The 26,372-nt window shown below is 40.5% G+C and overlaps 1 protein-coding gene across 2 annotated transcripts in view; it reads left to right on the top strand.

Annotated features, from left to right (window-relative positions):
* The window catches only part of RGS7 (regulator of G protein signaling 7), a 509,116-nt gene that overhangs the window by 229,677 nt on the left and 253,067 nt on the right, over positions 1–26,372 (top strand). For both annotated transcript variants that reach the window (XM_077761799.1, XM_077761798.1), the window contains exon 2: positions 10,414–10,510. In XM_077761799.1, coding sequence (XP_077617925.1) covers positions 10,414–10,510 — 97 coding nt within the window. The remainder of the gene's footprint in view (positions 1–10,413; positions 10,511–26,372) is intronic.

Here is a 26,372-nt window from a genome sequence, read left to right as displayed (position 1 = left end):
GCTCCCCACTCATGCTCTCGCTCTCTCTCTCTTTCTTTCAAAAATAAACTAAAAAAAATTAAATAAAACCTATGACTTCAGGTAACAGGTGATTTAGTTACAGAATTTATTACCCAAGGAGCCACAAAACTTAAATAGGTTCAGAGAGTGTTGGATGAATTTATGAGCAATGAAGACATACATGGCTCTAAAGAGAAGCTAAGGTTTGATGGAAGAACTGAAACACTAGCATAATTCCAAAGCTCTTGTTGAGCTCTTATGCTCTGTGACAGTATTTTGAGACCCTTTCCATTAGTGAGACTGTGTTAAAATCACAAGCTCAGTAGAGACCCTCCTGGCATCTCTTACTGGTTTTTTTCTCCTAATATCAGAGGATTAGTAAATACAAGGCATATTCTGCGTTCTCTGTTTTTTTCTCTCACCCAAGGCAATGGCTGTCTTTAGATCATTTGTTTCCTAAGTATTCATTGACAAGTTACTTTAAGAGAACGACTGGTCTGTCTTTGCTAAACCCTGGTCGTTGAGGAATTTCAAGCTAATTCCAGAAGCTAAAATAGGAAAAGAGCTCAACCCAGAATCAGGTATTCTGTATCAAGGAGAAAGTTAACAAGAAAGACTTTTCACTTATCAGCGTTCCTCCCTTCTCCTGAGTGAGGGCTGATGCTGAGACTATTGATTCTGTCTACCAGGGTGATAATGAGGTGTGACTAATTTAAAAAGAATGTAAACCAGTTTAGTCCATTAGCTCTGAATTTAAAAGACAGGGGAAAAGTGATTTCTAGGTAGACCAGTTTAGTTGCTGAAGACCACTGGTCATTGCGCAGAATGTTTACATATAGTATATTATAGCAGGTAATTGGGGACATTTGACCCCAGAATGTGTGATGATAGATGTTTGAATACTTTACAGCATAAGATTTTGATCTTGTTATTTGAGCACTCTCAAATAATCCAAATTTTTCGTGAAAAAATTATAAAGGTAATATATGTTCATGGCTAAAAAACAAACAAGACTACAAATAGCACAGAAATACGTAAAGTGAAAAATAGAAGATCTCCACCACCAATTCCTTACGATTTCTGCCCCAAATAACTATGGGAGGGCTCACTGTCAAAATATTTATAATCTAAAAGGAATGAGGGACACTTGAGTGGCTGAGTTGGTTAAGCATCTGACTCTTGCTCTTAGCTCAGGTCTTGATGTCAGCGTTGTGAGTTCAAGCTCTGTTTTGGGCTCTGTGCTGGGCATGAAGCCTACTATTTTTAAATTTTTTAAGATTTTTTTTATTTATTTCTGAGAGAGAGAGAGCATAAGCAGGGGAGGGTCAGAGAGAGAGGGAGATAGAGAATCCGAAGCAGGCTCCAGGCTCTGAGCTGTCAGCACAGAGCCCGACGCGGGGCTCGAACCCACGAACTGTGAGATCATGACCTGAGCCGCAGTTGGATGCTTAACCGACTGAGCCACCCAGGTGCCCTGAAGCCTACTTAAAAACAAAAACAAAAACTTAGGGAGGCTCCTGGGCGTCTCAGTCAGTTGAGTGTCTGACTCTTGATTCCGGCTCAGGTCCTGATTTCACTGTTCAGGCATTTGAGCACCACATTGGACTCCTCGCTGACAGTGCAGAGCCTGCTTGAGATTTTCTCTCTCTTTCTCTCTCTTCTCCCCTCCTCTGCTTGCTCTCTCTCTCTCTCAAAAATAAACATTGAACAACTTAAAATTATTTTAAAAAATAAAAGAAATGATAAATAGGTACAGAATTAACTTCAACATAAGTCATTTAAAGTAAGGCGGGCGTAAATATTAAAAAAATAAGGACAATAAATTTATCTGAGTTCCAAAGGGGCTATGGCTGCATTCAGTCGGGATGAAGGAGGCAGGGGAAAGGATTAGGAAAATATTCAGTAAGAAAATTAATGTTGAAATTATCCTAAAAGTATAATTGAACTCCCCCAGACAAGATAGAAAAAGGAAGGACACACTGGCAGAAGGAATAGCATGGGGAAAGGTGAAGCAGTGAGCCATGGCTGGGCGTGTGTGGAGCATGAGGTGCCGTGAGGAGACTGGGGGGTTATAAGGCTGGAATGATTGGTGTGCACCTCACGGTGGAGACATTTGAATGGTTATTTAACTTACAGAGAGTTTATGAGGTCGTCAGGTCAATCAAAATTTTAAATAAAGGGTGACATATTCAGCTGCCTCCCAAGTTAATTCGACAGTTGAGTGGATTAATGTAGGTGCCAACCAGAGACTATTACAGAGAGACTATCAAGCAGGTTGTCCATGAACTGAGTGATGACACAATGGACCTAAGGTTTGAGAATCACTGCGGCCTTCAGAGAGGTGGATAGACCTGGACAAGGTGGCTGAAGGATTCCTGTATAGGTCACCGTTGTAAGCACGAGTCTTGCTCATTCTCATCTTGAAGCCAGGATGAAGCAGTCCATTTAGGATTCGAATGTTCTGCGTCTTCCTTCTCTTTCCATCGCTGTATTCTGGCTACCCTGTAGGCTCAGCTCAGTCTTACCTTTTTCACGAAACCTTTTCCAATACTTCAGGAGACACTGGCAACTTTCCTCCTTGAACTCTGCCTGCAGTAGAAGTAGCCATTAGCCTTCTTTTGAAACTTAAACAACTGGCTCCTCAGAGGAACAAAAAAATCGGAAAACCTAAGCTATTCTGTCATAGATATGTCATAACCTCTTTTTTTTTTTACCTCGTGAGCAAATAACTACCATGACCAAATTTACATGCAATTTAGCCAAGAAGCTTCTTTCTCCCTTAGAGCTGTGAAAAACACTTCTATTGATTTGCTTGTCTCCCCCACCGTTCTTCTCTTTTTGTCTTATGTCTTTCTTTGGTGCTGTATCATTAGTCAGCAGGTGTCTCTCTCTCTTTCCCTTAGATGCTTCTCTGACATTTCTTTTTCCTACTCTACCTCTCTATCTCTTGCTTTCAGTAGGGTTTTCCTATTGAATGAAGCTGTAGTGAACACCATTATTTTTTCTGCCAACACCCCTGCCAAACTCAACCAGCCAACCAGCCAACAAAGCATACTTCTGGCCCCGATTTCAGGTATGGGAATGGGAGGGAGAACCGACGTCTCCTTGGGCTTCGGGACTACAAGCTATAAAACTCAGAAGGTAGGGGCACCATGTTGCTTGCTCTGTTCATCAGAGAGCTAGGAGACGCTTCTGGTAGGTGGAGAAAAGTGAGGCAGACAGGAAAGGGGCCAAAATGAAGGCAGAGACAATGTTCCACAGGTCAGCTGTGCCTGAGACCCACTCACATTTTGGTCTTTGAGTTATATAAAACACCTCACAATGCTCACAACACATTTCCTTGTTGGTGACAATTTAACTCAAAATTCTATCACTTGTAACTCAAGTAATCCTAGCAAATCTAATGAGCAAAGTTATTTATTTATGTATTTATGTATTTATTTATTATATTCCTTGACATAGATGAGAGAATTGCTTAATTTAAAAAACAAATGAAAATATGGGGAGCCTGGGTGGCTCAGTCGGTTGGGTGACCAAGTTCAGCTCAGGTCATGATCTCACGGTTTGTGGGTTCGAGCCCCGCGTCAGGCTCTGTGCTGACAGCTGAAAGCCTGGAGCCTGCTTTGGATTCTGTGTCTCCCTCTCTCTCTGCCCCTCCCCCGCTCACGTTCTGTCTCTCTCCCCCTCAAAAATAAATAAACATCAAAAAAATTTTGAATAACACGAAAATCACATCCATAAAATGGAAGCGTCTTTCTCTACCTCTAAAATCATAAAAGCATAAAATCTCTACTTTTTTTTTTAAAATGAGTTATTGCTTTGAAAAAATAAGTCTACTCTCAGATGAACAAGGACAAGTTTACAGGTAACTAGATTTTATAAGTGTATATTTTCTTCGACATAATTTTATTCATGAAATCGGAAGCTTTTTCATGTGAAAAAGCAATTAATTCTGAGTTGAGATACAGACTGCCATGAACTGTAACATGTAGGAAGATCATCCCAATTAGAAGCAGCTTTAATTGAATTATTGTAGCAGAAAACAGTTTGGGTGGCAAATTTTAATCTCATTATTCTTATTTAACCTTCATTAGAGGCCGACTCTGCTTTCTCGCTGTCACCACTGAATTCAGAAGTGCAAATCACATTCTTCTTCAGCAAGTCTTCTTGAAGGGGAAATAATAATAGGCAGATTTAAGTTATGTAATACCTGCCACCACCGAATTGTCTCAGCTACCCAAGAAGCACTTGTGTCATTGTTTCTGTCAGAGCCAGTACTTGAAATGATGGCCACGCACAATAATTTGAAAGCGTGTGCATGTAGGAAAAACTCCATTCAGCATGCCCTTTCAGGCTCTCATTTATATTTCCAAATGTCTGTGCTTAATGGGAGATTACAATAACAAGTTAGAAAACTTCCTTTTTGAGATTCTGATGGATTCATTTCTCTTTTAGAACGACGGAGAAGAAAATGTTTTCGCTTTGTTTCATACAAATGTTTCGCCTACAGTCAGGGTGTCTCTGTAAAGCTTTTGGCTTCATGAAATCAATAGTGCTGATCTTCTGATAAAGTTCTGGCAAATATAGCCACGAGTAAATTTAATTAAACTCCCATGATTGTTTAGAACATTAGGGAACAAGAAAGGTTTCAAGGCAGTGATTTTGTTTTCATAGGTACGTGGGAGTCCCCCGTCTGACGGGCCCCTCTTGAATAATTAGTAAGGCTCCTCAAAGATGTACCTGCATAATCTGCTTTCTCTTTCTTTCCACCAAATGTGAGGGCGGGCACTGTTTAACCTGAGCAGTATTTGAAATATATCGAAAGCACTGAAGTGACATCTAAACTATTCCAAAGGAAAGGCTAATTATGAATTCCCGGAAAAAGAGCAGTGTGCTGGAGTTCAATAGCGCCTTTCATCTCAAGAGCTCACACACGACACTAAACTTGACAGTGAACTTGAGTGTCACATCTACAAGTGGGAAGACAGCCTTATAAACAGCCACTGATTTACCCTCATGTTTTGAAGGAGAAATTCCTCTAATAAACAAGCTAAAGAATCCCTGCATGAAATAGAACAGAAATAATAGGAGTATTTTAGCTTGTTGCACATTGAGCTCTTCTGTTCTAGTATTTCGGACCCAGTCTGTTTTTCACCAAATGTTAGATAAAAGGAAAAACAATAAAACATTTTCAGAATCTTTTAACTTGCACTTTTGCTTTGGGTCTCAGAAAAATCAAACATGTGCTATAGACAAAAATTCAGTGCTTCTCCCTGCCTCTTTTTGAGCCACCTCATGGGCCACGCACTTTATATATTAACAATACAAAAATGAGTACGTGAGATTTCTGTTTTTTTTTTTTAATGTTTTTATTTATTTCTAGGAGAGAGAGAGAGAGGCAGCATGAGCAGGGGAGGGTCAGAGAGAGAGGGAGTCACAGACTGAAACAGGCTCCAGGCTCTGAGCTGGCAGTCAGCACAGAGCCCGACGCGGGGCCCGAACCCACGAACCGCGAGATCATGACTTAAGCGAAAGCCGGACGCTTAACCGACTAAACCACCCAGGCGCCCCGTGAGATTTCTGTTTCTAGAAGTTCACATCTAAGGGAGAACAGACAGTTGTAAGATAGTAACTAAAATGTGAAGCGTTCTGTAATAGAGGTCTAAAAATGTTTTGAACAAGTCGAACCATGGATATTCTCAAAACTACTTTGCAAGAGACAATTTTTACTCTTTACCAAACAGAGAATTAGTTTGCGTAGAACACAGACTACTTTTGCAAAGTGCACTCAATCTCAATTCGATTTTTTTTCTATTTTTTATCTTAGATAGAGAAAGAGAGAGCACAATCAAGGGGGACGGGCAGAGGGAGAGAGAGAATCCCAAGAAAGATCCATGCTCAGTACTGAGCCTGATGTGAGGCTCAATCCCATGATGACCTGGGCCAAAATCAAGAGTCAGATGCTCAATCAACTGAGCCACTTAGGCACCCTGTAATTCGGTCTTTTGACCCTCTAAACTTCAAGATGCAAATTCATCGAGAATATGAGAGCAGAGACATTTTCACTTTGTCAAAAATGAATCCAGTTCATTTCCCCCTTTCTTCTAAATATTATTTCCCATAGTTTACATAGTCCTTGCTTTTATGCAAGAGTATTCTTCAAGACATTTCTTCTGATCAAATCCTCTGTCTTCTGAGGGACAACATTAACCCAGTCTTCTATAAGAAATCCAAGAGAGAACTTATCCATAGGTACCTCTCTCTACTTCGTGATTGGTAGCTGCTTGCCTCTAATACATATTTGGCATTTGACCATAGATGTCTTTGTCAGATGGATTGTTAAAGAGAAAGGACTTGTGGCTTCTGAGTATAGTAATGAGGGAAGAAACTTAGGTTGATGCTGATGCTGATGATGGCAGCAATATGGGTACACATTTAATTAGCATTGCTTCATCAACCAATCCTCACCCCTGATACGATGTATATTATTAGTATTAGTTCCATTTTATAGATGAGTTATAAAGTAACTTAACGTGTTCATACAATTTGAAGGTAGGGTTCGAACAGATTTGACTGGCCTCAGTTCATGCTCTTAATCACTTTGCTATTTGCATTGAAATTAAAATGTGCTGACAGTTGGAAGCAATTTGCAAACGGTCCTGATCAATTTAATGGGTTCATCTATTTGTCTCTGATAGGGAACTGGCTCTTTTTTTTTAAAGTTTATTTTGAGAGAGGGTGCGAGAGAGTGAGCAGGGGAGGGGCAGAGAGAGGGGGAAAGAGAATATCCCAAGCAGCTTCTGCACTCATGGTGGGGCTCAAACTCATGAACCATTGAGATCTCGACCTGAGACGAAACCAAGAGTCAGTGCTTAACTGACGGAGCCACCCAGGCACCCCAGAAACTGACTCTTTAACTCAAAGAAATGTACCCAGTTCTAAACAGTGATGATTATTTCTAGACTTCAGTAATTTTTTGGATGGAAGAAATCTTACAGATCACCTGCCTCTAACTTCTTATTTGAAGGGTGAAGAAAATAAGACTCAGAGAGAGCCTCAGTGACCAGGCATGCCCAGTGCCCCAGGCATGCTCAGTGTTCTGTCATCCCATGCTGAAAGTTTCCTCACCCTAGGGCTTGAGAGCAAAAACAGCCTAACCCTTCACAGCCCGATGGCACTGTGATGAAGATGACAGATGATAGACTGGTCCATCAATAGATGCTTGTATGTGTATATATATCTTCTTTGTGGAATGTTGGTGCTGTGTCTTTTGACCTTACATTTAAATTGTCCCACAGAGGTTTAGTATTTATTGGAGTTACTTTATATAGTCTCTCACCCTTATTGCTGCCTGGCTTTCTCTATTAGTTTGTCTACTTTTAACATTCTGTTTCTCACCCAAGTTGCTACTGCAAATAGTGGGAAAGGAGATAATCAAGTGTCTTAAAATCATACTTAATATAAAAATAAATAGACTGCAAGTGATTGCTTAAGGAAACTTCATTAAATAAGATGGATATGTTTTTATATGTGGCCTTTGGGACTGATTTTAGCTTTTAGAAACCAGATCGTTTTTGTCTTTGTCTTGGCCATCGTTTTGGTTTTGTTATTTGGTTTGTTTTCTGTTCATTATAGGCCATGGTAAGCTTCGTGGCTAAATCATATCTGAATTAAGAAGAGAACAGCTGAATATATTTTGATGATCACATTTTCAGTCTAGAACATGCATCCTCTTTTTACATAGGGTTTAAATGTTTTTGTTTTTTTTTTCACTTGTGGAAATTGTGGCTCGGAAAAATTGAATCTTTTAAAATACAACGAAAGAGCGCACTTTCAATTCCCAGATTGTTAATCTCATGCCTTTGGGATCCAGTGAACTGAGAGGTGGTATGACTTTGCAGAGAAAACACCTCTACTCCTAGCAATGAGCCTTATTTCAGCCCCCACCCGAGGTGATTGTTGCCACGTCCTGGGCTGTGGAGGTAGTAACCAGTGTCAGAGATTTCCACGTCTGTCTAATCTGACCTGATTTAAACCATTAAACTCATAGTCCAAGGGTTTACAGGCTGCCACTAGACAAAGCAGCTTATTCTTCATGGTCAGGTGAATGAAGGGCAAGCAGTAACAAAGCAAAAACTCATAAAAGTATAACCATTTCCAGGTTTCTATACTTAGATGTGTTCATTACGTGCAGTGTTTTAGCTCTTGTTAGGGTCTTCAGAGGGTCAATTATAACACCTTCATTTTCCGAATTCCGAACGAGTGGAGAATCACAGCTAAAGCGTAAGGCAGAAAGGAGTCACAGCATCACCTGCATTACAGAGAAAGCTATTACTGACGAATGTGTGCGCACACCGAAACTTGGATCCTGAAACCCAGTGCTGATCAGTCGTACTCACTCACTAAGGCAGGTCTCTCACACAGCAGAGTTCGGTGCGGGCTTCCCCACGGAAGGAGGACAAGCCCATCCTCAGTTTTTCCGCCTGATCAGTCAGCCCAGGGCTGCAGTGACAGGTGTGAGGGGCAGGAAGGGGCAGGGGCTGAAGCAGTGGTGTGGCCTCTGCAGAAAAACAAACAAAAAAACAAACCAAAACATGAGTGGGGAATAAACATCCCTAAGCACTGGGGGTATGTGTGGATATTTGAAGTCCAAGGTTTATTGTCTATGTATGGTGCTTTATACATGTTGTATCATTTAACCTTAAAATAATTTACCCCTAGCCCACCCCCATCCCCACACTACAAACATTATAAAGGAGTTAGTATAAATATTATTATCACCACTTAGAGGTGAGGAAGCAGCCTCAGACAGGTTGCTCACCTCACTCAAAGCAGCATGGACGATGATAAAAATAGCTGAGTCAGAAACCCATTTTTCCCACTCCTCCAGTTTCTGGTGAGCAGTTTCTCATGTTAATAAGTCTGAAAATATTCATCCAGGCAAATTAGATTTCTGATTTGAAAACCATTCTGAAGCTGTATTGGTGGGAATTTGGTAATTCACTGGTATAGGGTTCAGACTGTGATTTTTGTTAACTTTTTATTTTGGAATAATTTGAAGCTTTTAAAATTAAAACTTTAAAAAAATTTCTGCTTAAACAGTTAAAAGAAACTTTTTAATGGTTACTTTTGAGAGAGAGAGAGAGAAAGAGAGAGAGAATGAGAGGGGGAGGGGCAGAGAGAGAAGGAGACACAGAATTGGAAGCAGGCTCCAGGCTCTGAGCTTTGAGCATGGAGAGTGACATGGGGCTTGAAACCACCAACTGTGAAATCATGACCTGAGCTAAAGTTGGACGGACATTCAACCGACTGAGCCGCCTAGGCTGCCCTAAATAATTTTAAACAGAAAAGATGCAAAAATAGTTCAGAGAATTCCCAGATGCCCTTTACTCAGCTTCCGTGAATATTAGCATCTCATAGAATTCTAGCAAAATTACCAAAAACAGGAGATTGATATTGGTACCACACTGTTAACCAAACCACAAACCTTAATCACATTTTACCATCATTTTCAATATAGACTGACCTTTTTTGAGGCTAGCAACTGTATTATACTCATTTTCGTTTCCACAGTGCTCATCAGTAAGTCTGGTCTAGAGTCTGATCAGTATCTGATTGTGGAGCGAGTCCATGAATGAATGGATGTTGGGCTCCATCATACAACTTCTGGGTGTCTGTGTGCATTGCCACACGTTTAGAAACACACGGGGGTTATGATTTGCATGAATGTTATTCAGAACTAAATTCCACATTGGCCTTTGTAAAGCAGAGTTCTTTAAAACTTTTCAAAAGCAAAAGAGAGTGTACCAATCAGATTGAAACACAGACACAGCGGAATTCACTACATGGGCGGAAAGCTACAGTTCTGCTTTCGTCTGATCAGGCGTGTACGAATCACCCTTGAGAACATGCCTGGGTAAGAGAAGCCGCAGTTGCTGGCAATTGGTCCTTCATTTCCAGGCAGTTAAAGTTTACATGAAACCAAATCATAGTAACTCACTTGCTTGAAGAGGAAATCCACACAGGCACTTTCAAGGCTTCTCTTTTCTTTTGCATGGAGTTTCATAACATTAACGAAGTGAGAATTTTGCTACGACAGTGGTTTCCAACAGCTTCAAAAATAAACACTCTTTTAGGTCAACCTTTATAAGCAAAGAATGTGAAACCAGGAGAGAGAGGTAATATTGATAGCAAGAATTCCTTTTAGTAGCTTAATAGAGCTTAAAATGCCACTTTTCTTACATTTTTCTCCATCATCCTTTAACCAAACTAAAAATATTAACACGACGAAGTGTAGAAAGGCAAGAATGTGGTATTATTATACTCGGTTTGGGAAAACTGGTGTAATTGTTATAAGAACTGATTTTTCTTAAAAGTGTGACTTTTAAAAAGTTTTAATTATTTTATTTGTAGATGGAAGACGTCATAGCACGCATGCAAGATGAAAAAAATGGAATTCCTATTCGTACCGTCAAAAGCTTTCTTTCCAAGATACCTAGTGTCTTCTCTGGTAAGTGTGCATTCAGCACGGCACTGTTTCCTCCAGCACCCTGGACATGACTATTTAAAATCGATTCTCATCACTCAGTATTGAAACTTTCTAACTCATGTAGTCACTAACTCCTTATGAAATACCCTCACCAGGTTCCACATCATGTTGGACCCTGGGAATGGCAGCAAACCAAAATCAAAAGAAAAAAAAGCAAGTAAAAATCATGACCTTATTTTACTCTGGGTCAGTTGCAAAAACGTAATGAACAAATGTGAAAGAATAGAAGATGATCTTAAAGATACGTGAAACAGTGTGGCATAGATTATAGAGAGAGATTGGGAGGATGAAGAAATCAATGAGGAGTCTGGGAGGGGCTCCTGGACAGCAGTGGTGAGCGGAGTTTGAAGAGTGAGGAGTCCCATCTGCGTTGAGGTCCCCAGCTGTGTGTGCAGAACTGGGGCGGGGGGACGAGGGTGAGGATGTGTAAGAGGCTGTCGAGATGGAGCAGACAGACTTGGGTCAGACGATGAGGGTCTTTGAAAGCCAATCCGAAGAGTGTAACTACGACGTAACTCTGCTTGGCACTCTCGCAGAGCACATTGGGATGGAGGCGCTCAGGGTGGATTGGCGTTCAGTGGGGGCTGCCGTCGCCGTGGTGGGTCTAAGGCCTGTGTAGGAATAGTCTGGGCTCCAGCATTCCGACATCCGGGGAGTGAAGGACACAGGGGAAAACATGAGGATCTGTTGAATAACTGGGCATATAGGCTTTAGGCGATATGACCCAGTGGTGTAGGTTTTGATTTTCACTTGGGTGGCTGTGAGACAAAGGAGTCATTAGCGGAAATAGGGAAACCCCACAGGTCTGATTAGAAGTAACTAGAAAAACCCTAGAGAAATGGGTAGGAGTAAGTTAGAAGTGTGTTCTCTGGCTCCACGAGACGGGATGGCCGAGCTGTGGGGCGTAGGCGTGCTGGGCCCAGGCTGGCACGGTGTGGAGAGGAGGCAGGATCAGACAGGCCGGGGCCTTCACGGTGAGTCAGCAGGAGGCCGGTGTGCAGCCTGTGGGGGAAGGGTGCCTGCGGGGCTCCTGGATGAGAGTTCTGGGGTGCTTCGTCGTGTACAAGGGTCGAGAGAAGAGCCGTGGCCGGCAGGCCTTCCGCCTTGGTGAGAGGGTAACAGCCACCAGAACACAGCTAGGCAGGCCGACATGTTGGTGTTTAGGGGCTTCCTTTTCTCTGATGACAGGAGGCAGAACAGGGACCAAGCAAAAGCTGCAGTAGAACGACATTTGCTCTCACAAAACATGCCCCCTTTTTCCCGTTACTTCTTTCATGCCCACTTTATTCCAGTCCCTTGCTCTCCTTTGACAATAGCCTGTATTTTCTCACATCTGGCGCTGCACTCCGTCTCTTCCCTTCTCACCACCTCACCTCCCGACTTCTGGGTCATTCTGCCTGCAGACTTTTGCCCCTTCTTCAACTGCCAGTTCAGAGAGCTCTTTGGAGAAAACTGTCCTGAGCTTTCGTTATCTGTGCTCTGAAAAAAAGCCTTGTTTTTTGCTTCTCTAATAGCAGTTATTATGCTCTACTTTGTCTTATAAGACAAATATAGGACATTTCCTGTATCCCCTAGGAAGTATTAAGCTTCTTGCAGTCAGTGACTTAAAGTTAACTTTACATCTAAACACAGATACGAAAATGACTCATACTTTGATGACCTATGAGAGAATTTACCTCCTTAAATACTCTAAGGCAAAGGTTGCAGCCCAAAATGCAGTCAGATTCCAGGCAGATAAATTCTCTTGAGTTCCGTACCTGTCTTCCCTGGGAACTGTGGTCAAGTCAACGGTACATGGCCTGAGGAGTTTTTAATGACAATATCCATAAATGAAAACAGCTGAACAAGAAAAGTTTAGCTCATCAGGTTAAGTTGGGCTGTAAGTTTGAGTTACCTGCTCTAATAGTAAATCTAAAATTTTCAGTTGAGTTCTTCAAGTAGCAGTACCTTATACAATCCCAATACAGTCCCACAAAATTTCATACTATTCCAGTGTCACATCGTCTTGGAAGATACGCTTGATGATATTAAGATCTTAATTAAAAAGTAAGATTGGAGGGGTGCCCGGGTGGCTCAGTTGGTTAAGTGTCTGACTCTTGATTTTAACTCAGGTTGTGATCTCACAGTCATGGGATCAAGTCCTGCATCAGGCTCTGTCTGGGCATGGAGCCTGCTTGGGATTCTTCTCTCTCCCTCTGTNGAGATCATGACCTAAGCGAAAGTCGGACGCTTAACCGACTAAGCCACCCAGGCGCCCCTAGCGCTCTCTCTCTCTAAAAGAAAAAAAAAATTAAAGGTAAGGCTGGATATATAGATGCAGGATAGTCAGTAACACAAAACAGCAATGGTAGTTACTACATAAAGAGAAAGATCCATGAGATTTTCATATTAATGTAATTAGTTTCTAATTATCATTCTGTGTTTCCTAGGAACTTCAGGAGCGCTCTGCCTCACAGGTTTAGTGAGCTCTTTTGGTGTAGGTTGGCATGACAGTATTATGTCTGGTATTTACCAACCTCTTTGTCTTACTATCCCCAAATTATAATGGTATGAAGCCCCATCTGCTTGACTAGCAGTTTTTGGGATTTGTGGTCTTTTCCTCCCCTGATATTTCTTACGGTGATTTGGAATTAATTCCTGTGTTCTTTCGTGGCCCCACTTGGCACCCGCTGCTTGCGTCCCTTCCTCTGTCTGCCGCCCCCTCTGCTCTGTGGGAGGCCCCATCTTCTCGTGCAGAGCCACAAGGGGTCTACTAGCGTCACTGCCCTTAGCAGAACCAGGAACCAGCTGTGCCGAACGAGTGACGTCATGTGTGAGAAGAGGGTGGCGTGACTGTTGGGAGTCTGTCTTGTTGTGGACTGTTTCACAGGGACGCGTATCCCAGGTACTGTTAATGCAGCTCTTTCAGGTCACCCTGGGTGCTCCCTAAAGTCTTGGTGCTCCACATGTGGTCGGCGGACCAGTTGCGTCAGCACCGCCTGGAAGCTTGTTAGAAACAGAGTGGTCAGGCCCCAGACCCCAGACCCACTAAGTCAGAACCTCAGTCTTAACACTGAAGCTTACGAAGTATGGACTGAGGTCCAGGCCACACCGGTGTTTCATCCGGGGCTCTGAGTGCAGTCGCCAACTTGCTTGCGCAGATTTTTCTAGGGCTTTCGAGGGCTCTGATGATGATTATTATTTTTCTTTTCTACAATCTGGTCTCAATCAAGCCTACCCCAGTCCTTTCTGAGGTTAGCGTATAATGATACAGAAGCCTTTAGAGTAGGCAGAGAAATGATTATTTACGGACTCCTTTGTTAACTTTTGCAAAATATAAATTGAGGATATTTACATCATGTTCATTATGTTGCTTATGAGAGGGCCCACGACATACACTTCTTCTAAAATAAATACTAAGAACATTTTGTCTTTGAAGATAAACTTGACTTTTTCCTTTTTTTAAAAAAAACAGTAAGAAATGTGTAACTTCTATTTTCCTCTTCTTGTTTTCTCTAGTTTCTAGGAAGCTCATTGCTAAACTGAACATCCCATTGGTATTTTCTCACCTGACTCATCACTGACGTAGCTACTTTCTTTTTGCTTCTAATTGTCTTTATTTTTGTCTGTCTTTTCTTGCTGTTCTTTTAAGGTGGTGGGTGTGTGTGTGAGAGAGAGAGAGAGAGAGAGAGAAACAGAGAGACTGGGGGGATTAATATTATAAATTGCTTCAAGTCACGTTTTAAAGGTAGATAAGGAATAAATCCAGAAGATTCTGAAAAGAGTCTGTGTACTTAGGAGTTGTTTTGCCCAGAATCCTCACAATTCTTGTGGGACTACATCTTACTTTTGAACTGAAACTCTCCACCACAATATAAAATGAAAGATGAAACCAAAATATGACTGCATGAGTATCATAAAAGTGCTCATGCAGTTTTTATACAATTGTATCCTCAAATTGGAAAAAAGAACTATAAAGCTAAAAATATAATATTTGCAGATTTTGCTGGGGATTTTCTCTGAATGAGTCTCATAAGCCTTACTCCTGTGAGGTAACTATTGCCCTAGAATTCATATTCTGTAACTTACAGTGTTTATTCATCTCTCACCTGAAAATCCTTGGTAGCAAACTGTGACACTCACATCAGCCACAAATCCTTTGTATTTAAACTCTGAATGGCAGCAGAATATTGATCCAAATCCAGGTGCAGCACAAGTTTGTGAATAAGAGGAAATTATTAATTTTACATTTTCCACAACATTTGGTCCATCTTTGATAGTGTTTTACTACATGCATTTACCTTGGCTACATGCATATTTGAATGTATTAAAAAATTGACTACATAGCTTTTTGGGTGCTTAACAACAAAATGTTGAAATAGGGCTTTTTTTGAGTGCTTTATCTCTGGAAAATACATTACATTATAATAATATTGAATATTATTTGGATGTAGATTTTTTGTTCATTCACAATCATGGATATTTATAGAGTTTAAGAGTCTAATAAAAATAAATAGGCTTTAAGTCCCAATGAGATAAATAATTGTTTCTTCAATATTTAATGTTTTAAGAGTTTGAGTCAAACATTGAGATTTTCTTTTATTTTTAATTTTTAAAAATATTTATTATTGAGACAGAGAGAAACAGAGCATGGATAGGGGAGGGGCAGAGAGAGAGGGAGACACAGAATCCCAAGTGGGCTCCAGGCTCTGAGCTGTCAGCACAGAGCCTGAACAGGGCTCGAACCCACAAACTCTGAGATCATGACCTGAGCTGAAGTCAGATGCTTAACTGACTGAGCCCCCCACGTGCCCCAGGGATTTTCTTTTTAATAATAATGGTTTCTTTCATAAGTGTTTCTTATTTTGATTTTTATATTAAAATAGCAACTGCTTATGTAGCATGTTAACAATTATTGTATTGCTATAGGTCCACACTGTCACCTCCACTCCACCTGAATTATCACATTGACTCCTAACTGGTCTCCACCTCCACTCTGCACCTTGCCCTATCTTTCTCCATCGGGCAGCCACACTGGTATTTTCAAGTTGCAAATCTGATTCATTTAAATCCTTTTCCCATTTTAGAATTAAGGTAAAATCTTGAACAGGATTCCCCACCGAACATTCAGCTACTACTTGCCTGTCAGACCTCGTCTCTCAGAGGACTCTCCCGGTCTAGCCACAGGGCTACTTTCCATCTCGTACACGTCACCATGTTCCTTCTTGCCATGGAAGCTTTCCACTGCTAGGCTTTTTAGTCTTTTTTTTTTTTTTTTNGCTTTTTGTTTTTTTTTTTTTTTTTTTTTTAATTCTTCTTCCCTTTTCCCCCTTTTTTCAGTTTAGACTTCCTCACCTTGGGTCTAAGCCAGTTTCTTTCTTATCTATTCTCATAAAATGAGGCTATTTCCTTTTGGAGTACTATATTCTATTGCATAGTTATAAACTCATTAGTGGTATTTGATTTGAGTATTTGATTAATGTCTATCCTCCAGACAATATGGTAACCTATAAGGAGGTTCCATATGCTCAGTTTTGTAACCCCTGCACCAAAAACAATGTCCAACATAGGGGTGTTCATTGAGTATTGGTTAAGTGGGTAACTAAGTATAGTAATGACAGAGGAACCAGGTAACTAAGAACAGTAATGACAGAGGAACCATTTGCATCCATATGAACCGAGAAAGTGGTTACACTATTGATTGTATGGCTTTATCAACACGTAAATGATTTGGATTTTTAAAAACCTTTTGTCAGTGGTTTCGGGCTTTGAATTGTGTTTAAGTAAAAAAATATTTTTTCTCTGGAATCTAATGATATGATCTTTATTTATAATATAAATCACATGAACAAGAACCTGGAAGTCCATTCCAGAATGTTTTGAGGTGGGTTCCTAGGGCTGGCTGTGTCAGGTTCTGTAGATTTCTGTTAGTTAGTAATACATTATACCTGCCTCAGAAGCCCCCCTAGATTGTGAACATTTGCAAGCCCTGGAGATGCAGAGAAGTGAGACGTGGCTTCTGTCCTTGAGGAAACCACTCCCTAGTGGGGAGACCGGCACGTAAGGTGAGGTAATTTTCACGATGGGGTAAACCCGGAGCACTGAGGAGTGTGTGAAGTCTAACCCACGCTCTTGGGGTCAGAGGCATTTCTTGGAGAAGGTGACATCTAAGATTCTCTGTAAAGGATGAATCAGAGTTAAGCGGACAAAAGGGGAACAGTTGTTCAAAAACTCAAGATTTGAAAGGGCCTAGTAAGCTCAGGGAACTTCACAAATTGCAGTGACCTTGACACAGGATGAGGCATGTGGAGGAAGTTGGAGAGGAAGTTAGAACTGGAAGCAGTAGTTAGGCGCTTAAGGAATCGGAATTTTATCCTGTGAAGAGTCAGAGGCAATTGATGAATTTTAGGCAGGCAAATGGCATTATCAAAAATTTTTGATGGCAGTTTGTCTGGGGAAAGCGTAGGGAGTAAATTTCAGTTGGGAGACAAGGGAGACAGGGACGGGAGCTGAGGCTGCAGTCTGGAGCAGAGGTGATAGCAGCCTGAGCCATAGGACCAGTGGAATTGAAGGAAAAATCAGATGTGTAAGAAACTTCAAGGATTGAGAATGGGCTTCATTCGCAGTTCGGTGGCAGGATTCAAGAAGGTAGGGTGGAGCGGGAGGCGTGAGAGGTTAGATCTAGTAAGAAAGAAGGCACTGGCCACAAGGACACCCATATTTATGACCTGAAAATGAACACGCAATGACGCCTTTTACAAATGAACTGGGAAACGCAGGAATTCTCTCTCTTTTCGTGGAGGTGATGGAGAAGGGATGTAAGTTTTGAACATAGTGAGTTTGAGATCCTCACAGAACAAGCCGGTAAACTGCCCAGCCTTTGAATATACATACCTGGAATTCATGGGTGTTTAGGAGTACAGTAAATACATGAGGTCTGGTTTGTGTAACTTATTGGTTAGAAGCTGAGTAGATGAGATTTCTTTTGGAGTTTTGTGCGGAAGGAGAATATCAGAGGACCAATGGTGCACCTTGGATGTGAGCGCTTAGGGGCGAGTAGAATATGTGGTTCACATACGTCTGCTTTTTAAGTCCTGGCCTGCAGGACTGTGGCCTCAGTTCACTTCCGGAAAGATCTCAGGTAAGTGACTAAGAATCACATTATTCTGTGTCTGGAAATGGAGCACTCAGGGGAAAAACCTTCCAGTGGTTTTCTTTGAGTCTTGATAAAGAAGACCAGTCGGCGCATGAGGTCCAAACCCTCCATTAATCTGTTTTGTTCAAAATGGATCAAGGTCTGCGCACTATAGAAGAATGTGGGGTAAAGCCATCACTGTGTTTATGATAGATGAGCTTAAAACCAAGGCTAGGCCAAACCTCAGGTAATTTTTCTAGAAACATCCACTACCACCACCCTACTCCCCACAGATTAACCTAGCTAATAAAGAAATGTATTTACTGTCATCAACTCCATGATTCTTTAGATCATTCAAATGTTCTCCTATTCTGGGACATTCTGCATTCCAGGTATTCTAGATCATGGTGAAATAAGCCTTCACCTATTGGATGTGTTGCACTTCCTTCAATCAATTGACCATGAAATTACCGTGTTTCCAATGGTATTTCCTATAGCAGAAAATAAACCAGAATTCTCCTCTCAATTTTTCTGTAAATGGTGTGGGTTTTCATTAAACTTGAATTCGACCATGGCTGCGAAGCAGCCCAGTGCAATCAGAAAAGTCTGCAGGACTACCTGTTAACAACTATCAAATAAAAATGCCCCTATTAAATCAGGCATTTAACATATTTGAAGATTGAATTTATGGAACAAATTTTTAGGAGCCAAAAAGTCTAGTGCCCATTCTAAATCCCCAAGCATTGTAAATAGAGGATAAAATGGTAGAAATTAAGAGGGAGTTCTAGTCAGCCATTCCTGCATTTCTGTCTTTTGTCTTTTATTAGCTTGTGAAGGTTTTCCATCACAAACATGTTGATAATTAAAGAGTTGAATCTTATCGCTGTCCCTCTTTTGCAACTTAATTCCATTTCTCATTTCTCTCAGAATTAGTCACTTTTTAAAAAAGGTTCATTTATTTCTTTTTGAGAGAGAGAGGGAGAGAGAGAATCCCATGCAGGCTCAGCACTGTCAGCATAGAGCCCGATGCGGGGCTCAAACCCATGAACCATGAGATCATGACCTGAACTGAAACCAAGAGTCAGACACTTCACCCACTGAGCCACCCAGATGTCCCAGATTAGTCACTTTTAATGTGCTTTCATATAAATGACCTCCCGCCAAATGGCAAGACCAAAATTCGTGGTCAGAAAAATTGTCTAATAGTTTGTATGTTGTGTGGGTTTGGCATTTTTTTCTTTTTAGGCTACTTTATGTATGTAGGTCTTATTAACATAAGAAAGCTATACATATTTAATGTACACAACTTGATGAGTGTGGGGATGAGTATAAACTGGTGAAACCATCAGCAGTATTTATGCCATAAACATATCCATCAACTCCTAAGGTTTCCTCCCACCTTGTTTATTTGCTTGTTTATTCATTCATTCATTCATTCATTCATTCATTCATTCATTTGAGGGTGAGAAGAACGTTTCACATAAGGGGTACCCTTTTAGCAAATCTTTTAAGTGTACAATATAATATTGTTAATGTTAGGCACTATGATGTTGTAGATCTGAAGGACTTATTCATCCTGTGTGACTGAAATTTTGTACCATTTCCCCTTTCCCCCGCATCTGATAACCACTGTTACACTCTCTGCTTCTATGAGTTTGACCAACTTAGATTCCTCATATACGTGCTATCATGTTCTTTCGTATCTGGCTTATTTCACTTTAGCATAACGTTCTCCAGGCTCACGCGTATTGTCACAGAAATCAGGATGCCCTTCGTTTCCAAGGCTGGATATGATTCTGTTGGTCTCTAGTCTTAAGGCTCAGAAAAGCATGTCAATTCTCTAGAATTTGTTCTGACCATTCATTTTTCTCCCTCTGTCCTACTTTCCCACTCAACCTGCTTGATATCAAAAGGAGTGACGAGTGGAGTTGCTCCGATGCATAGAAACAGGAATTGTTATATTGTATAGTACTGGATACGGAATCATTACTTATATTTTGTTATTAACACGGCTGCCTAACAGTGTACACTGTTCTCTGTGTTGCTTTGCTGTTCTCAGTCCTGTAAATGAAAATTGAGCAGTGTCTATGAGCTTAAATGTAATAATATAAAGATATCCTACCTCTTCTCCTTTATTCCTCTAAGGGGCACATGCACATTTATGAGTGTCACGCAGCCACAATCTGTAGGTTTACCTTTGTCATATGGATGGTGGTATGGGTAAGACAAAAGAGAGCCGGCTCGGTGACATGGACTAAGCCCTGCAAGTTTTACTAAGTACATATTTTACATCTAACTGGTTTTGAGAAAAGCTCTCAAGATGCCTTGTATGACTTAACCCTGATTATATTTGGAATCAATTTAAAGACAATGAGAATGAGTAATCTGGAATGTTTTTCTGTGGAGCCTGTAAGACTATCTAGGTAATTATAAGATGCTTCTAAGAGTCTAAGATGTTCCTTTCTGAAACTGACAGCTTCCTGTGAAATATTTTTTTCAATCTGCTGTTGGAAAGGATATCGTGGGGTATACAGAAATTCAGAAAGAGATTGATTTTCAAAACAATTATAAAATATGTTGGCAGAAATTGTGCTTCTAATATTCTGTTCTTATGATTGCCCAAAGGCAATTCAAGAATGCAGAAGAAATTTCTGGGTGGTAAATAAGAAAGAAGAAAATACTCTAAGAAAATACCGACGGCTCTTAAATCTGACTTCTGAGAAAACACAAATTCTCGGAGAAAACAAGATGCTAACCAGCTCTGTGAGAAACAGGAACATTTGCAAAATGCCCATCCTTTCTTTGTCACCTCCTTGCCACGCCCTCTCCGACAAAGTGACAAGGCGCCTGGCGCAGAGTAACTACGCAGTCAGCCCAACGGGAGAATGAGAAGAGAAGCTGAGCTGTCACATAATCAACTAAATTATCTTTGCTGTGAAAGGTTCCTCACCCCCTCTTTGTTGTCACTCTTTCCATATTGTAAAATAGCACCAGTAAGTGATTAGAAACAGCAAAGAATTCTAATCTCAGCTGCTTGGACATTCTGGCATACGTTCTAGATAATTCTTTTTCTAATAGCTCAAAGCTACTGGGAAATGATAAGGTTAGACATTTATTGGGGGAAATGATGAGGTTAGACATTTACTGGGCTCTCCCTGTATTTGTAGGTAAATGACTTATTTTATAACATGGTTGCTTCAAGTCGCTGTGACCAAGATGAAAGACAGGCTTTTACTTATCTTATTTTCACCAGAGTGTTAGAAGAAACAGTACAAATTGAGGAATATCTAAATGCTGGTTTTAGCGTTAGCTTTTTTATTTTTATTTTATTTTTTTAAGTTTATTTATTTTGAGAGAGAGAGAGACAGAGAGAGCGAGGAAGAGGAGAGGAGAGAGAGAGGGAGAAAGAGGATCCCAAGTAGGCTCCGTACCATCAGCGCAGAGCCTGACGTGGGGCTTTATCTCATGAACCATGAGAGCCAAGCCAAGAGGTGGACGCTTAACCAACTGAGCCATGCGGGTGCCCCACTTCCTCTTTTTTAATAGACGTACCAATGAGGACCGTTAACTGTTCCTCTTTCCAGGTAACTGGCTCTGCTTCCCTGTAGTGCTTTCCAAACATCTGAGTTTGCTATTGTATATTTTAAATCATTATCATTGTGATTGGGGTTGATTTTCTCCTCCAGATTACTCCATTCCAAGGAGGAAAAACTGTCCAAATACATAAGTGTGTCTAACAAAGTCTACAAATAAGACAACCAACCATGTTGCTTGTCTGGAATAGTTCTGTTACCTTATCTTTTACTTAGAACCCTGGCTTCTCCCTATAATGTCCTCCCTACAGAAAAGCCTCTTCCCAACACAACTGACCCATTTTATTGCTGTATGAGCAACAGCTGTAAATAAATCTCTGGAGATAGATTTCTCTACTTAAGATTGTGTACAGACAGACCTCAAGAGTCAATCATCGCACTGGGCCAGACGCTACTTTACTGGACAGATATGCCTGTGCCTACGGAATACTGGATTGCTATTCTTACGGATTTCTCCAGAAAAGAACCGTGTGGATAAACTGATGGTTCTCCTGTCCGTCCCTGGGAATCTGTTGGGGCTCATAGTTAAAAACAGAGTGACTGCGCAAACACAGCCAAGATTCTATGAAGTATTGAGCCTCACTGATGTTGTAGCTTCTTTTTGAGACGTCGTGAAAGGGGCAACTGATATGCTTTATTTAGAATTTCTACATGGCAACGTTGAGAGTACTTTGGCATGGTTAAGGGACAATAGAAAAGGAAGAAAACATACTGCAGCCATAAACAAACGCTGTTCTGGAAGTCTGGGGAATCCCAGCTGGTGCTGAATTTTATCTTAGCATTTAAAAACTATCTTTATAGGCATCTGGACTCTTCAGATTTACAGTGGATGCCAGATTGTACTAAAAAGTGACAATTGAAGCCAAAGAAGAAAAAAATCCAGGGATGAGGACACGGGGATATATGAAAGCCCTGGAGGTCATCAATACAGATAAGATTTAGCCACATAGAAAGTTAGTTATTTTTAAGATATAACACCAAATCAAGCTTAAGGATGACAAGTTCAGAACTTCAACTGAGACTTGTGAAAGGAATCAGAGGGCCACCCGTAGTCTAGTCTCCTGAAGTCACTGCTCCCTTTCATGAACCAGAGCACATGAGGCTTCAAGTGAGGCATTGAATATGACGTGGAAGGAAATTGGAGAGAAATAGAAAAATGTCCTACTCATATTCAAAACCAAATGAATAGGAGCTCCTCAGAATTGGGACCATTTCATGCCATTTTAAAAAAGTTGAACCGCAGAGTTGACTTAGCAGTTTGGAAAGATTCAGTAAAAGGGTATCCCTTAAAAAGGCAGCTTTTACATGAAAGAGCAATGAAGAATTTATATAGACTAGTAACCAAAAAATAGAACTTGTTACTCGTCCTGTGTTAAAAATATAAATAGTTTGAAAATATTTAGATAACTAGACAAGAGATGAACAAGGACAAAAAGAGACATTAAGGCTTTATCTTTTTTTTTTTTTTTTAATGTCGATGTTACTGGGAAAGTCTCTACTTCTGTGTGTGACACATAGAAAATGAGCAATAAATAGAATCATTATTATAGTTATGCTGAATATTATCATGATGATTTTTATTACCCCTTTCAGAGGCTTGGTTTAGGCCTGGATTTGGAATTCTCTTCCCTCCTAGGCAGCTAATATGTTGCAAGACCAAGGAATTATCTATGTTGGATGCTCTGTAACATCTGGCACAAGATTTTCTTAGTGGGTACTGAGAAGGTATTAGTTTAAGTCCTGATACTTTCATTAAACAATAATCGTTCTGCCCATTCTCAAAGTGCCTTATAGCCTTCAATCCTCTTTAATGTGTCCTATCTTTTATTCCTCACAAAAAATAACTATACACATCGAAGTGGGACATAAAGTTTTGTTAATTACTCTTTTCACATCTTATCATTTGGACTTAAAGATAATTACATATTGATACTGGTTTTCTTCCTTAAATAAATCATATTTTTACTTTCTTTTTAAAAAATGTTAATGTTCATTTATTTTTGAAAGAGAGAGAGAGACTGAGCATGAGCGGGGGGCGGGGGGGAGAGAGAGACACACACACACACAGAATATGAAGCAGGCTCAGGCTCTGAGCTGTCAGTACGGAGTCTGGCGCAGGGCTTGAACCCATGAACCGTGAAATCATGACCTGAGCTGAAGTCTGGCACTTAACCAACTGAGCCACTCAAGGCGCCCCACATTTTTACTTTCTTAACTAATTTCTGTGTTATTATAATGTCAGTACTCAGGGGGTTGTGCTATCTGGACAGTTACTGAGAGAACAAAGGAGTGCAAGTCACAGCCAGTCTTGCAAATCTATCTTCGGAGATTTCACTGATGCAGATATTTTCATTTTGTAGTAGTCAACTCTGGAAATTATTTCTCACAAATGTCGACTTGTCTTTAAATCAACAGACCTGAAAAGCTTAATTTTGTTCCTTGCTAGTTATTTGCTAAAATCCCAGAAATGATAGGTTGCTAAAGAAAAGCCTATTAAAGAAGAGCTTACCTCTTTGAATTAATCCATTAACATTGCTTTCTTTTGAGATGCAATCCAAATTAAACCTAGCGTTAGACATTTAGTTAGGATGACACTAAGGTCTTCATTATCCCCAAGTATGAATAAATCTTGATGACTGAATTGCTAGTATGGAGGTGTTTTGCGAAATAATGAATTAGTAAACGTGTTCAAAGTGCATCTATCACCTACTTTGTGCTGATAGCTTTGTGCTGTCTTTTTATCCTGATGATACAATCTGGTTTTCCCTTCATCTCTCCCCCCTCCCACCTCTCTCTCCCAGCACTAAGTAGAATGGCTGTAAATTCTCACCTCCCAGAATTCTAGGAGAGAGAGCTTTTCGTCCTTACTCCCTCCCATCCCACCCCCATCCCTGGGCAAGCCTGCAATAATCATTCGTCCCTGTGGGTTTTCCTAGCACTGCATTCTTCTTCATGGAATTTCTTTTATGTGGCATTTTATCCTCAATGGGCACGTGACGCGATTCTTCCTAGAGGCTGTAAGCATCTGGAGAACAAGAATAATCTTTCATTTCAGTTCGTATCCTCTGTAGTACTCTGTGCCTGGTACATAGAAGACACTCAACAAACGTTAATGACTTCTCCTAGGACAGCTGATGTCCTGGGCATTCAGGTACATTCACAACAAATTTCACTTCTGGATTCATTGGCAGTGGAAAGAGTACTCAGTCTAATTATTCGCTCTGTTGGCATCCAGTGCTGCACGGTGCTTTTAGCTCAGTGGGGAGCACTAGAATAATGGCAGCTCTGCTCTGCTGTCTATTACTAGCTTAGATGGGTTTCAAGATGGAGGATCAGGAAATTGAAACACAATCTACAAATTTCTCCAGAGCCCCAAAACACTCTCAATTTAAATTTTCTTATTTGGCTTAAAGGGAATTTTCACAACATTGGACATTCCCATATTCGAATGTAAATATTCTTCAAAACCTGTCTGGAATAGCGAAAAGAGACCTGGATTTTAGTCCTGTTTCTCATGTTGCAGAGAAGAACATTATATGTTAAGTGACAGTTCTGTCTCTATGCATATATGCATATCTATGAATATGAATATGAAATATATACATATGACTATGAACACATTTAGGTCAAAGAAGCTAGCATAGCAACTACTTGCATTTACTGAGTGCTTACAATGTACTTGGCACTCAGTAAATATTAACTTTTTTAGGTGTATTATATTTATATTAGTGTTCTTACAGAGATAAGTAAGAGAGCAGTTAAATAACTTGCCCCAGGTACTACCATCAGTAAGCAGTAGAGCTGACATTTGATTCTAGGTTAATCTAATAATGTGTATATATTTGAACATATTATGATAGTATAATAAAATTATATAACTATGTCATATTATATAACGTATAGCTACATGTTCTATCAAGTATAATATATATCATAATCTGATTCCCTAAAATAGTTTAAGTTCTTTTTCCTTCCTTGTTTCATTCTGTATTCAGCTAGAAAATGTCTCTTTGTTCATAGAGAAATCAGTCCAATAAGAAACCTCTCAAGGGAAGGTGACATGAATAGTAATGAAGTGGCCTTTTTGTTTGGTTTTGAGACTTGATCACAAGTATCAGTTCGTTCACCTTAGGACATTGGCACCTTAGTTGGTGAGAAAGTGCCATGTTTATTTAGGAGAAGGAGAAGAAAAACTGCATGCTGATCTGTGCTGAACAAGTATGAGATGGCGTAAAGAAACACAACGGAAGAGAACAGAAACAAACAGAACGATGGCTAGAGGGCTAAAGAAGGAACTGTGCTTGTATAAACTCCCCGGAGACCCATCACTGCACCGGAAACCCTGGACCGTCTCCCTTTGGCCTTCCCTCCTCCTTTGCCCTCCACTGACTAAGCAGTAGACACAGGAACAAAGTACCGAATGTTCCCAGAACGTGGGCCAAATCTTGGCCCGTCCAAATTCCACAGCAATATGTCCCTTACTTCTCTCCAAATACCACGATTATCACATTGCAGTTTTCAGACTTGTTCTTATCATTGATCACCACAGGACGTATTTGTATCCTCGTTAGCCACTTTTGTCTTTTTCATTTATTCTTTGGGTCAGATTGCCACTACCTCATAGCATTTGCATAACTGCTCAGCCTGTTGCCAGGGAAAGAGCTGTGCTTTCTGTGCAAATATGAGATTTTGTCCTAACTGCCCTGTGTCACATTTAGTGACAATGGAGTATTTGGGGTAGTTGTTTCTTTTTCAATTTCTTCTTCAAAAATTATGTACTAAATTATTTGTCTGTGCCAATCCCATTTTTTCCCCTCGTATGCAGGGCTCTATTGAGAAAGGAAAACAGTTGATTTAAGAGTGTTTGTTTAGAACAGGGAAAGGCAGAAGAGGAAAGTTATGGGGTTGGACTTTCAATTCGGTCTCTAGTCCGTGCTGTGGAATGGACGTAGCCCATGACCTCTCTTGCTGGAGATTTGGGGAATTATTTTCACCAGGTCAAATTTTACCATGCAAACAAAAATGAGGTTTGAAAACTACACCCTTTCTTTTGCTGTGTTAGGGTTCCTCCTGAGCAAAATTCTTCCCCCTGTTTTTTCCCCCATGTTTACTGCAG

Source organism: Crocuta crocuta, unplaced genomic scaffold, assembly GCF_008692635.1.
Source record: "Crocuta crocuta isolate KB4526 unplaced genomic scaffold, BGI_CrCroc_1.0 scaffold243, whole genome shotgun sequence".
Taxonomy (NCBI): Eukaryota; Metazoa; Chordata; class Mammalia; order Carnivora; family Hyaenidae; genus Crocuta; species Crocuta crocuta.
Note: the sequence above shows the minus strand (reverse complement) of the source record. Positions and strands in the feature narration are given on the sequence as shown.